Source organism: Trachemys scripta, chromosome 1 (assembly GCF_013100865.1).
Source record: "Trachemys scripta elegans isolate TJP31775 chromosome 1, CAS_Tse_1.0, whole genome shotgun sequence".
Lineage (NCBI taxonomy): Eukaryota > Metazoa > Chordata > Testudines > Emydidae > Trachemys > Trachemys scripta.
The window spans coordinates 79,328,648-79,342,601 of record NC_048298.1 but is presented as its reverse complement, the minus strand read 5'-3'; the positions used below and the strand labels follow the sequence as shown (position 1 = coordinate 79,342,601).

General features: G+C 38.5%; 1 protein-coding gene across 2 annotated transcripts in view; it reads left to right on the top strand.

Moving 5' to 3' along the window:
- The window catches only part of EEA1 (early endosome antigen 1), a 114,253-nt gene that overhangs the window by 48,447 nt on the left and 51,852 nt on the right, over positions 1 to 13,954 (top strand). For both annotated transcript variants that reach the window (XM_034772665.1, XM_034772674.1), the window contains 5 exons: positions 773 to 812; positions 1,716 to 1,823; positions 1,912 to 2,033; positions 4,599 to 4,754; positions 12,957 to 13,073. In XM_034772665.1, coding sequence (XP_034628556.1) covers positions 773 to 812; positions 1,716 to 1,823; positions 1,912 to 2,033; positions 4,599 to 4,754; positions 12,957 to 13,073 — 543 coding nt within the window. The remainder of the gene's footprint in view (positions 1 to 772; positions 813 to 1,715; positions 1,824 to 1,911; positions 2,034 to 4,598; positions 4,755 to 12,956; positions 13,074 to 13,954) is intronic.

Sequence of the window (13,954 nt, the reverse complement as noted above, 5' to 3'; positions counted from 1 at the left end):
ATGAAATAAATGTGTATGAGGTTAAAGGTGCTATGATTGTTCATTACTACATGCCCTTTAATTTCCAATCAGATTTTTCCTGACAGTAGGCCCATTCAGACCATGCTCAGTTTATCTGTCTCTTCACTGTATTTATCTGTAGTGAATTATTGCTTCCAAAGTATTTCTGAAAATGGCAATAGAATCTTAAAAACTCGCAAAACCTTCTCCAAAAACACCCACCAAACAAAGTTAATTGTAGCCTCTTGCACATTATTAAACTTGCCTCCTGAAACAATGGAGCTCTAATTTATTTTCATATATAACAGAGTTGCTTCAGAACTGATTTATACAAACCTCAGAAATAGGCATTGGGGTGAATTTCGCTCTATATGTGAAGGATTAAAAGTATAGAATTGCTTGAACCTTTTGGGAAAATCTGTCTTTCCTTTCTTTGCTGCTGCTTCTCTTGCACGTAATAGTGCATATAACAACATATATTGCTGTAGAGGCAGATTTCAATATAACAGAAGGCTCGTTAGCATTGGAGTCTTGCTGTTCTGCATCAGTATGATAGCTAAGTGATATAAGAGGATGGCTAGTCTTCTTGGCCTTTTCTGTCCTAAATTGCTCTGCAGCATTGAAGCACATCAGTCTATTTTCGTAACCATTCTAAGAGGCTTCAAGTATGGAATTCTTTCAAATGCTCAGGAAATGTCTGCTATTGAAACTTTTGTTATTACCTTTACTCTGTCTAGTGATACACTTATTCTTCATTTTTTCTTTTCTTAAGGACTCTAAGCCTGATGGAGTGACAACTGCTGCATCTACAGGTGAGAAATATTTTAATAGAGAAGTTTCTACATTGCATTGAAATACTACAGTTCTCTGTGTTAGAAAAATTAAGTTAAGTGAAACTTCAGACTTGATAAAAAATACTGTTTCCTATATTAAAAGGCTAAAATGGTGCAATTATGTAATGTCTTCTCTTGCCTACATTTTTTTTCAATAAGTTTATAGGGACACGTAAGGTTGCCTTGTTCATTTTTAGAGTAAAGAAACATTAAAAAAAAAGGTTGATTGGTTCTATCATTTCTAGGATAAAGGAGGTGAAATTATTGTGACCATAAAAGTACTTCTGATCATGGTTTTGATTTCTGAACATGTTCTTAATCATTTTAAATATCCAACCAGCCATTGTGCTGCGGAAGACAGAGTGATTGTTGACATTTGAATTACACCAATTGTCAGTGCTCATTCTGTTGACTTCAGTGCCAGTCTTCCCTGCTTGCTGCCAAAGAAAACACTTTTTTAAAAATCTGCATGTTCTTAATTTTTTTGTTCCATGTTATATTTGCATGAGACACTCATCGAATAATAACTTTCTTATGTGTACACACACAATCTCTGGCTGATCCTTATTAAATAACTTCTGACTGCACCTCAGGGCTCAGAAATTAGCAGTGTACAAAAAGTGACCAAAATGGATAAACTAATTTCCATTGGTTAGCTAGATTATGAGCTCAATCCTGCAAAGTGCTGTGCTCACTGTCCTATTCCAGCAAAGCACTTGAGCACATGCTTAACTTTAAGCATATGAACAGTTCTGTTGAAGTGAATTGAAGGTTAAGTGAGCTTTGGTGAGTTACTCATTTCTAATGCTCTTTTATCAATATAAGTTTCTGTGTAACCTCTGATTTTAGTTTTCTCAATAAATACTACTGTTTTTGAGCTAGAATCATTAGAACGGCAACTTGAAGAGACCCAAGTAGAAAATTTTAATATTAAGCAGATGAAAGACCTGTTTGAGCAAAAAGCCGCACAGCTGGCTACTGAGATTGTAGGTAAGTACATAAAATTATTATGCAATCGGTTCTTCTTTTAATTAAAACCTGAATGAATGATCTTTTGCATAACTTCCTTCTTTACTAGATATTAAGGCAAAGTATGATGAGGAAATGAGTCTTCGAGAAAGTGCAGAGCAGAAAGTGACAAACCTGATTCAAGAACTACAGAAAGAGAGAGCCATAATAGAAGATTTAAAGACTGAATTGGTAACTCATACCACATTATTTATTTATTTATTTATTTATTTATTTATTCGGCCTTTCCCAAATGAGAGGGAGAGAGTTTTTAGTCATTTGCCCATTCTAAACATAATCTTAAAATAGACTATCATTGTTTACTTGGACAGTGATTTATTTATGAGAGAAAGAGCGGCTCAGAAAATCCCTTCTTCTAAACTATCTATTCCATTGCTCTAAACTTCCAATAACTTCCCAGCCAAGGAATGTATATTTTGCCTGCTCTGTTTATTCAGTTATTTGCATTATTGCTAGGTACGTATGACATGATGCTTGTTTGTGCTCTGTTCAGAGGCCTCTGTGTGGCTTCCCTCATTTCAGGACTTTCATAAACAAAATATTAATCCTCATACATTTTTTACTTAGGCCTAATTTTGCAACCCTTACTGTCGATGTTTAGAATATACTCATGTGAATAGATCCATTGTTGTTGACTTCAGTGGATGTCTCTATATTAGCCTTTTTCCCCTCATGTTTTTCACTGTTGCTGTCACCGGGCAACTGCATTCATAACAGCAGCTCTGCCCAGACCTCGGTGATGTGCTGGTTAAAGGCTGGCACCTATCATCACTTTGTCTACACTGGTGTTACCGTTGTTGCTCTTGGCTGCCCAGGGCACACGTATTCCAAGAGTGTGGCTCCACAGAGGCAAAATACTAAAGAAAAGTTATTCCTAGTAACCCTTTTTCACAATCATGGTCTAAGAGGAAGCTACCCAGCAGCCTTTCTTCCACATAAGGAAAAGCAGAGTAGCCAGGAGGCGCTTTCTAGCCTCCTGTCATCTTCATTCACTTACTCAACTGAGAAACTTGGGCTCTGGATTTTTCTTTTCCTCTTCTGTATTGCTGTTGATTAGTAGACTTTCTTCATTTCTCTGTCTGCCACTGCAATCCTTCATCTGCGCAATCTCACTCTCCTGGACATTTTGCTTCTGTCCCTCCTTCTATCCTTCCTCTCTCTGTCCCGTCTCATCTTTATTCTCTTTCCTGTTCCCTGTCCAACACCAACAGTCCCTTCCTCCCACCCACTTCAGCTCCAAGTGCTACTTTCCCCTCCAAAAGCCGACCTGAAACTTTTTTTGGGGTAACACATATGAAACAAATATGTAAACAACCCATCCGTCCATGGAACTAACATGATGTATGGCTTTATGCAGTGGTGGTGTTGCTGTGTTGGTCCCAGAATATTAGCAATACAAGGTGGGTGAGGTAATATCTTTTATTGAACCAACATCCGTTGGTGAGAGAGACAAGGTTTGAGCTACATAGAGCTCTTCTTCTTCTCTGGGAAATGTACTCAAAGTGTCACAGCTAAATACAAGGTGGAACAGATTGTTTAGCATAAATAGCTAACACATATTTCAAGGGACCATTCAAGGTGAAGTAGCCTGTTAACAGCTCTCCAGTCATGGGGGCATTTACTGCACTGGATAAGGTACACCATAGGTTGTGATAGGCATGTGTAGGACCCATGGACCTTGAAAGATGTGTTGTGGGGAGTGTTGATTATAGCAGAAATGGAGATATGTCTACAGTTTTGCATCTGTTCTGACAATGTCTGGTGCTACTTTGAGTTGGTGGGCCCTGATCTGCATGGAGCTTGCGTCTGATGAGGAGCTTGGAGAGTGATTGGGGGCTTGTTTGAAGACCAGAAGAGGAGGTTCAGGAAAGGTTTATTTCAGGATAATGTCCACATTGAGTATAAGTTGTAATTGTTTGATGATACCCCGTATGGGTTCTAGTGTGGTGTGGTAGGTGAAAAGTACTGTTGTGCGGTCGGAGGGAGTTTTATTTCTGTATTGAAGCAGGTTCTCTCAGGGTGTTTGGATGGCCCATTCCATGATGCTATCTACTTCTCTGGTGGAGAGTCCTTGTTTGGTGAAGGTGGTTTTAAGTGTATATATCCTGGACTCTCTCCTCAGAGCATATTCTTTGGTATCTGAGTATCTGGAAATATGTGTTAACTACTAGGCTAAACAATCTGTTCCACCTTGCATTTAGCTGTGACGTTGTGAGTACATTTCCCAAACCTGACAGAGTGCTCTGTGTAAGCTCAAAAGCTTGTCTCTCTCACCAACAGAAGTTGATCCAATAAAATATATTACCTCATCCACCTTCTCCCTGTGATGTATAGCTGCGATTACCACCCTGGCTGCTTTTCCTGTAAGGTTTATCTTTTCCTTCCACTCCTCATCTGTTCTGTTGTTCTTTTATATTGTAAGCTTTTCAGGGCAGGGACTCTGTCTTTATGAAAGTGAAAACAGTGCCTAATGCCCCACTCCTGATTGGGGTCTTTGGGTGCTACAGCAATATATATAATAAAAACAGTGATAAATAATACCATTCTCTGTTTAGATGAGAAATGAAAGTGTATTTGAAAATAAAGGGTCTGGAAATAACCCAAAATAGTTTCAGCAGGAAATCTTAAATGAATTTGGAAGCTTTTGCAGAGAGTGAATATGAAGTGATACTGAAAACATATCTGTCAGTATTAGAAATCCTTATAGGTAGTAATTATTGTTATGCTGCCTTTCAGCTGCAAAGGCCTGGTGTGGAGGATGTTTCTGTTTTAAAGAAGGAGCTGGTCCAAGTTCAGACATTGATGGACAAGATGACTTTGGAGCGTGAGAGAGAATCAGAGAAGCTGAAAGATGAGTGCAAGCATTTGCAGGCAGAGTATGCAAACTCAGAGGTAATGAAGCCAAACAAAAAGGCTTAGAACATGTTTTAGCTTTGTTGTGATTTTCATATTATAATGATGAATGTTAATCCATCACACTGAATAGAACTTTTTTTCTTCCCTAACTAGTCTGGTAGGGAGTGTTTCATTAGATTAGAGTAAATTGATACAATCTGTGCATCGGATCCAGACACTAAATCTTTTTTTAAAAAATTCTCTTTTTAGCATGAAAAGTTAGTTTTGTACAGCCATGTAGAGGAGAAGCAACCTCCCCTGCTGGTATATGTTGTGTTCTCTCCAGCGAGACAGGGAAACAGACAGAGCAATACATTTCTGCCTCAAAAAGAAAAAAATTATTTTGAGCTTTCCTAAATTGTGCGCAGTAATACAGAGACAGAAACTAATTGTTACCTAAGGTTATGGTTGCTACTTAACATTAAAATTGAAACATATGTTTACAAAACAGGGTTACAGTTTTAAATAACCCCCTAAGCATGTAAATATATGAAAATGAACCATTAATGCGAGGTAGATAACTATTCAAATGTTCTCACAGTTCATATAGTCCCTTAAATAAATGTACATGTGTTTGTAGAATATGCATTGACTTTTAAAAATCAGTGTAAATTCTGCACAATTTTCCCAGCATTAACCTGTTAATCAGAAGCCTTTTGACACTTACCCTTTATCACATCTATATTTTGCATATAAATTACAAACCTTAAAATCACTCACATACTCCCCCCTGCCCTCCTCCCCCACAGTATCCTTCAGTTCACCTGCTTATTATTGGCCATAGAAACCAACATTTTGTCTATTATCCTCCATATACAAACCAGAAACTAGGCTCTTGCCAATCCCAACTACCTGTTTTGGCCAATAGACACCAATATATCATGTCTCATCCTTCATGGTCAGACCAGAGGCACAACTATTTTTCTTCATCCACTATTCCATTCTGAGGTTGAAAACAAAATCTGTTACTTCCACCTTAATTATATGTCCTGGAAATATATAGCCCTATATCACCCCATGCCATTTTTTCCTGTTTATCTTTTCAAAGTGAGACTCCACATTTCATATGAGATACAGATTGTAGGTGGGTTTTTCAGAAGTGCTCAGCATTGGGCTAACCAGCATCTGTTGAACTCAATGGGAGCAGAATTAGACCAGTGTTGACTGATCTGAAAATACTTAACAATATTTACCCAATCATGCTGTACTCAATAGGGCACAGATCTCAGTATAACCTTTTGATTAAATTAAGCTAGTATATTACCTAATTACCTAGGAAGAAGAGAAAGCGGGTCAAAGAAACTTGGAGAATGTTTGGTGTTTTCATCTGTAACCAGTGATTTCAAATATTCTTAAAACTGTTGTTGTTCCAATAAGCATTTCCTGTTAAATGTTAGGTGGGTAGATAATGGGAGTCTGAATTAAGGTTGTTTTTGGAATGTGCAATGTGATTTTATTTTTACACATGCATGTTTATTTCAGAGAATGTCTGAACTGTGAGGATACTTGAATATTTATCTTCCTTCCTTTAACTATTCATTTCCAGACTTTTAAATGTTTAGGCTTTTTTAAACTGGAACAATCCTTGGAGTGAATATGTTTGCGCTTCAGCGAGAGGTAGCAATCTTATCACCTATAACCTTGCTGTAATTTTTGCCTTGGATCAATGAATTTTGGTGAGGAGATGCTTGTGCTAAAAGTAACAAAATTATCTGTTTGTTAATTTCCTTCTTTTGACTATAGGGCCAATATGGAACTTAGGAGCTCTGCAAGGTCCCTACTCCACCATGACTGTGTTTTTCCCTATCCTGTACAGCTCAGATAAGCTTATAAGTTTTGCAAGTTACCCCTAGTTCATGCTGTTCTAGAGGCCTTTGCAATGGTTCAGAATAACTGGCCCCTTTAAACCCTCTCCCACCACGGGTTCATCTGCCCTGTGGAATTTTGGAGCTCCACAGATTCCAGTGCCTTCCTTCCTCTGCCCTGCAGAGCTTTAGGGATGTGTGGAGTAACCAGTTCTCTTGGCCTTGTATTGTTTCTAAACTCCTCAGGGTTCTTGATATCTTCCCTTCTTTCCTTGCCCTGCAGAGACTGTACAAGGCATTCATGGGGCCACATGAATTGTATAGAGAGTACAGTATTCTATCAAACAATAAGTCCAGTATTTTCTTACTCAAGTTTAAAATATTTAGACTAAGGAGAATCCGTTCACATACTTGATCAAACATGTATGTGAAGAAAAGAATGTCGCAGTTGGGACCCTGAGTATACAGTAACTCCTCGCTTAACGTTGTAGTTATGTTCCTGAAAAATGCTATTTTAAGCGAAACAATGTTAAGCAAATCCAATTTCCCCATAAGAATGAATGTAAAATGTGTGTGTGTGTGTGTGGGGGGGGGGAGGTTTAGATTCCAGGGAAATTTTTTTTGCCAGACAAAAGACTATATTTTATATATATGTATATACACAGTATAAGTTTTAAACAAACAATTTAATACTGTACACAGCAATGATGATTGTGAAGCTTGGTTGAGGTGGTGGAGTCAGAGGGTGGGATATTTCCCAGGGAATGCCTTACTGCTAAATGTTGAACTAGCATTCAGCTGAGCCCTCAAGGGTTAACACATTGTTAATGTAGCCTCACACTCTACAAGGCAGCACAAATGGAGGGAGGGGAGACAGCATGGCAGAGAGAGACACACACTCATACTGTGTGTGTGTGAGAGAGAGAGAGAGAGAGACACGCATCACCCCTTTAAGTATGCTGACCCCACTCTGAGTACACTACCTTTTTAAGTAGATCAGCAAGTTGAGACAGCAGCTGCTGCTGGCAGGCTCCCTCCGTCTTGAGCCCTGTCGTGTCCACTCCCTTCCTCCCGCTCTATGGAGATGGGGGGCAGGAGGACACGCCTGCTTGGCAGCTGCCGCACAGGGAACTTAGGGGAGTGGGGAACTGATAGGGGGGCTTCCGGTCCACTCTGGTTCCAAGCCCCCACCAGCTAGCTCCAATGGGCTGCTCTTTCTGCAAGCAGTGGACAATGCAGGTGGCTGTCAAACAACATTATAATGGAGCATTGCACAACTTTAAATGAGCATGTTCTCTAATTGATTAGCGATGTAACAATGAAACAACGTTAACCAGGATGACTTTAAGTGAGGAATTACTGTAATTGGTTATGTGGCCATGTAAATTGCTGCCTCATTTTTGAAGTATCACAATTGTACTTCAGAATTTAAACTTTCATTTCAAAATATTGGCTATCTAGTCTGTCTGTTTCAAAGACAATCTGAAAGTGTAAGCTGAACATAAAGTGATGTCTGCCAAATTTTGCAGAGCTAGCTCTAACAGAAATATGAACTGCTGCTGTTCATCCAAATGATGGATTTACATATCAAAATGGCTAACTATTTCACGGTGTATCATTTAGTAGAAACAATCTAATGTTCATTGTCACTCTTGTTGGACATAGTAGCAGATATAGGGGAGAAGGGTTGCATTGGTGTAGCTAGTTATTTTCATGCATATATATGGGAAATCTTGGTGGGGTTGTGTGACTAAATTTCCAGTAAAGTGTTTTCAGTGACATTAGCTATCTATGAAAAATTTGGATAGGTATTGTTTAAAGTGAACCAAAGACAACCGGTATCATTTAAGTGCTAGAGTAAGTAGCGGTAATTCATTCTTCTATAAAATGTTGCTATCTCCTCTGCATCATAACCTTTAACATAGCAGTGACTATAGTGTGAGACAGGTTAACTACATTAAAATAAAACGTTGCTGTCTATGAGAAGTGATATTAGATCTAATAGATTTTAAAATCAGTAGCCTGAATTCCACTTAGCTTTTAAAAACTAATAAAATGTGTTTGTGAAAAGTGCTAGATTGAGAACACTGGAAACTGATGCCCTCCACCCATGGAATGTATATAGTAATGGTGGTGAAAGCTTCCCCAAGCCTGTGATTCAGCCCTGTTCTTGAGGGCTGAGAGAGTAATTCAGTCTCTGACTATTCAGTCTGTGGAGCACGAAGGAGTTATCTGTATTATTTTCTGACAATCACATTTGCCTCAGTTTACCTGCTGGATATTATGCTGCCTGACTTCATGGAATTAAATCAGAGGAGGCTGTTAGGAGGGAACTAATGGGAAATGAAACAGTGACAGAGATAAGATACCACCAGAGAGAATACAAAGGGTCCTTAAGGGAACAGTGAAAGGCCCGTTAATTGGGAAATGCCTATCTGCCTGGCTTCATCCAGGCTAGCAGGTTAATTTCTCCCACGTCCAAGCCAAGGATCAAAGGGATACAACTTAGAGAATTTTTCACTTGACCAGAGCTCAAAGAGCTGGGAAGTGAAAAATTCTCTAAGTTGTATCCCTTTGATCCTTGGCTTGGATGTGGGAGAAATTATACTAAACCATGAAAGACCCTAGCCTAGAAAGGCAGGGGAGTGAATAGGCAGCAGTGGTTGAAGAGAAGTCTCTATGTACGTCTCCACTGTGTTTGAAAATCCATGGTAGCGAGTCTCAAACCTTGGGTCTATAGACATGGACTCGCACTATAGCACTAAAAACAGCAGTGTAGATATTGCGGCTTGGGCTGGAGCTAGGACTCTAAGGCCTGGGTGAGGAGGTGGGCCGCAGCCTCCCCTTTTTATCAGCCATATTAATATGGGCTTCAGAGCCTGAACCTGAATGTTTACACAACTGTTTTTAGTGTGAGCCCACATCTATAGACCCGAGCTTTGAGATTTGCTGCCACGGGTTTAAAAACACAATGTAGATGTACCCTCTGATAGTGAGACACAGACAGAGTGTAGCAGGGGCTGACTGTCACTCCCAAACCAGCAATAGGGGTGGCTGGGCTGAATGGGACTTACATAAAACTTGCACAGAAAGAATAAAGTTTAGGTAAGACCCAGGGGTATAGGCTTTTTATTGTTTTATCTCTTTCTCTACTTGCTGTGCACCCTTGAGTGAATAAACAATTCCTTGTTTTGAAGAAGCTGTTTGAGTCACTTTAATCAGCCCATGTCACTGGCCCTGGAGGAAAAGGGCTTACAGTAGTTAAACACAGCTGGGCCTGTTGTGTTAACACAGTTGGTAAAAAAAGGGGCTGCAGCCCAGAGATCCATTCTGAGAGAGGTAGAATGTGTGGTTCCACCCAAAAAGCGGGGAAGGTAGTGAAACCTGTCACCAGACGGATACACTCATGAGGGATCAAAAGGGGTCTGAAGCACAGCTCATCCTGTAACTATAACACAGTCCTTGGTCTTTTTGCTTAGAATGCTAAGAGTGCAGATTGAGAATCTAACTAAAATAGCATTAAGAACTCAAACTGTATCTTCTCATGTTCATAGTATTGGTTTCCAGAGAATGTAATTTTTTAAAAAGAGAACTGTATAGCCTGAATTGAGAGAATAAGAAAAAAATCTTACTGTTTTCCTTTAAATACTGAGAAACTAAGTAGTTTTGAGATGAACAAATTTACCATTTCCATATTTGTGGCATTTCTGCTCTAAATGTGGCTTTGTGTGTTTGTCATCTTGTGCTTGGGTTTTTTGGCCTTCATTGCTAAGGAACTAAATTATCATTTTGGCATTAACTAATTAAAAACTGTTGAAAGAATTCTAATTTTTCATATTTAAAAATCACTGATCCAACTGTATTCTGAACTCTTCTTTTGCGATTCACCATCTCGCCTTCTTATTCATTGGATATTGTATGTTGTGCTTGTTATGGAGTTATACCTGAAAACATGGCAAGTTGCTGTCTTAGTTAGATTATGAGGATCCCAAAACCATCTCTAATTATCCCATGTTTAGTTTCTCACTATAGTGAATCCCACATAATAAATTTTCTCTGCGGCACCTAAAACACGTAAGACGTACTCCAAAAGCCTTTGAAATCAATGGAAAGACATGGTTAACTTTACACACTGTGCTTAACTTCATTCACTGTGGATAGTTTCAGTGCAGTCAAGTTTAGCATGTGTGTGAATCTTTGCAGGCACCCATTTCAGTTATTTATATATGGAATAATTGCCTACATGGCATAAGACACCTGCTAGATTGTTGATATTGTTTCCAGTGCATATTAACATGAGTAGGGGGTATTAGCATGAGTAATATATGAGTATTTCTGTATAAAGTGCCTTTGTTGTGATAAAAGTCAAGATTGTCTCTTTAAATAAAGGCATAGAAAGATAATGTTTTACTATAGATTTTTGAAGAATTGTACCTAAAACTTTTATCACTGCCTGCTTCCACATTTCATCCATCATTTTATTTTATTTTTTCTGCTTTCTAATGGAGACACTTACATTTGAGGTAATTTTTTTGTGAAAGCTTTTTCTCATTACATTGTAATGCTGTAGTCCCAAGATAACATCAAGACCTTGTTAAACAGTTCCTGTTTGCTTATTGGTTTATTAATCAAATAAACACATCAGCCAGCACGTATTTTAAATAATTATTCAATCTCACTTTGTTGCTGTTTAACTAAACATGAGATTTTGTTTTGAACAATGGCTGGCAGAACTGTATCTTGAAATATATTTACAGTAACTCTTCTATGTAGGTTCTTGTTCTGTTTCTGGTTTAAACAGCTGCAACAGTGTTTGACAAATTTGTGCACGTTTTTGCATTTGCACTATCACTTCTACAAAATGTCTGTGTACTTTTCTGGATACTCTCACAAAACAGTGTATTTGCAAATTAGAGATCCCATGTTGTTTAGTGACAACTCTGCAACTACAACAGTATAAAGTGTGCCATTATGAAAAGTCAGAGTTAATAGCAAAATATATTTTTACAAATAATGTGTTTATACATTCTCTTTGCTCTTCCCAAAAATGTATCCTATTTTATGAACAAGACTGCTTCTTTCTGGTAACTTTTGTTACTTGCACAAAATAGCGTAAACTTTCATGGGATGTGCTATTCTTTTTCTAAAAAAGAAATTATCAAATTAACATCTGTACTTGTGACCAGAAATCTGTGGCTAGAATAACTTAAGGGAAGGAAAAGCATTTATAACAAATAATGCCATTGGTGTACTATGTGTTTCAAAGATAACACAACGTGCATTTTATTTTTCTCATTTATCTTTAAAATGCAGAACGCTGATGTTTCTCCATATCTTTCTTTGTTGCAGAAAGATTGAAACAAAGAGTAAAAGCAAGTGAATTGGACTTGTTAGCCATTGGATGGTTTGCTTCAGACACATCTTAATTAGGAAGCTCAGTATTAACTCACATTTTATTAAAAGCAGTTACCTTTGTCTTCCACTTTAAGGACCAGATCGTGCCACCTAAATCCATGCATAGCGGGGATCCTCCACACACTTATTTCCTTCCTTCCCCATCACCTTGTCCCCTCCCCCACCCTCTCTTTCCCCCTCACCATTTCCTGTGTGCCATGCTGAGATTTCTCTGCATTCTGGGGTCTTTGCCAGGGGAGGAGATGGGGAGTGGGTGATGCACATTGTGCATCTGTCTCTCCAAAATTAACCCTTAAAGATGAGAGCCCAGGGCAACCATTGCTATCTGTCTAAGGTACTTATGCCCTCATCACTGTAGTATCTGAACATCGCACAGTCATTAATGTAGTTATCTTTACATCACTCCTGTGAGGTAGGGAACTGTTGTTATCCCCACTTTACAGATAGGGAAATGAGATACAGGGTAGATTAAGTGACTTGTCCAAACTCACACAGGAAGTCGACGGCAGAACTGGGATCTGAACCTGGTGTCTTAAGTCCCTTCTAGTGCCCTATCCACTTGACCATTCTTCCTGGCTGGGTAGAGATCTTGGCAACACTGCTGAAATGGAGCCAAGGGATTCCAGTTCCACTGAGAATCAGAGCCATCGGAGACACAAGGCCTCCATGCAGATCCTTTGGGATCTGCCAGGTTTGGGGGTGGGCTCCTTGGCCTTTTCCACTGGAGCGGGCAAGCAACCATCTTCCTGATGGGATGATGTGAAAGGATCTCAGCAAGGGGATTCCCCCCCTGCCCCCGGTATTTCCATGGGTAGTGATCTGGGCCAAAATTTGCACATATCGTTCATGCAAATTAAAGACACATTCTTTTTTGCAAGCTGGTTTATATGCTCCCCTTCCCCGACCTCCTGTCTATATTTGGGCTATCAATGTAATTGATTATTAATCGTAACTGTTTTTAAATTTTTTTTTTATTAAGGCCACCATAAATCAGCTAAGGGCTGAGCTTGCAAAAGGCCCTCAGGAGGTTGCTGTGTATGTGCAGGAACAACAAAAACTTCAAAGTTCAGTTAATGAATTAGCACAGAAAAACCAGGTAAGAGTTTTATTATTAATCACATTTGTAAAACTGGTATTTATGTGAAAATGTACAATCTGGCTCTTGTGTCACAAACTGCATTTTAGAGTGTTAACCAAAGAGTTTAACAAAATACATCATTGTGGCATCAAAAGTTAAGCCTTTCCTGATTGTTCACTATCCCGATTAGCCTGAAGGGGGTAATAAATTTACAATACTGTAGTGCATTTGAAGGATTTTATCTTACATTATAACTTTTAAAGATAGTCATGTCCATTACAGTTACAATTGTAGTTTTCTAATATCTGCCATTTACACTCTATATAGTATTGCCAAAACAAGCATTAAAAAATCATTAGTAAGTTCCCAAAATATTAGGAGATTGGCTTAAAAATAATTACATTTAAAAGGAAATTATATACTTTTGGGGGTTCTTTTTATATGCCATCTGGTTCCTGAGCCTTTAGGTCATACACAGGTCACATTTTGAAGCTTTTCACAACTGTGAAGGCTAGGAACTTATTTATTTATTTTTTATAATAAAAGCTGAGATTCTCAGCTTGAAGAGCCAGGGTTTTCAGAAAAACATCAAATATTGCAAAATTTATGATAAAATCCTGAGTTGGCATCATTTCATATGTAATATATAAATGAACACACACATGTACAATAGAAACTCAGAGTTACGAACACCTGAGTTACAAAGTGACCAACCACACACCTCATTTGGAAGCAGAAGTATGCAGCAGCAGAGACAGGAAAAAAAGAAAAGAAAAAGCAAAAACACCACAGTACTGTGTTAAACGTAAACTACTAAAAAAATAAAGGGAAAGTTTAAAAAAAAAAAATTGACAAGACAAGGAAACTGTTTCTGTGCTTGTTTCACTTAAACAGAGATG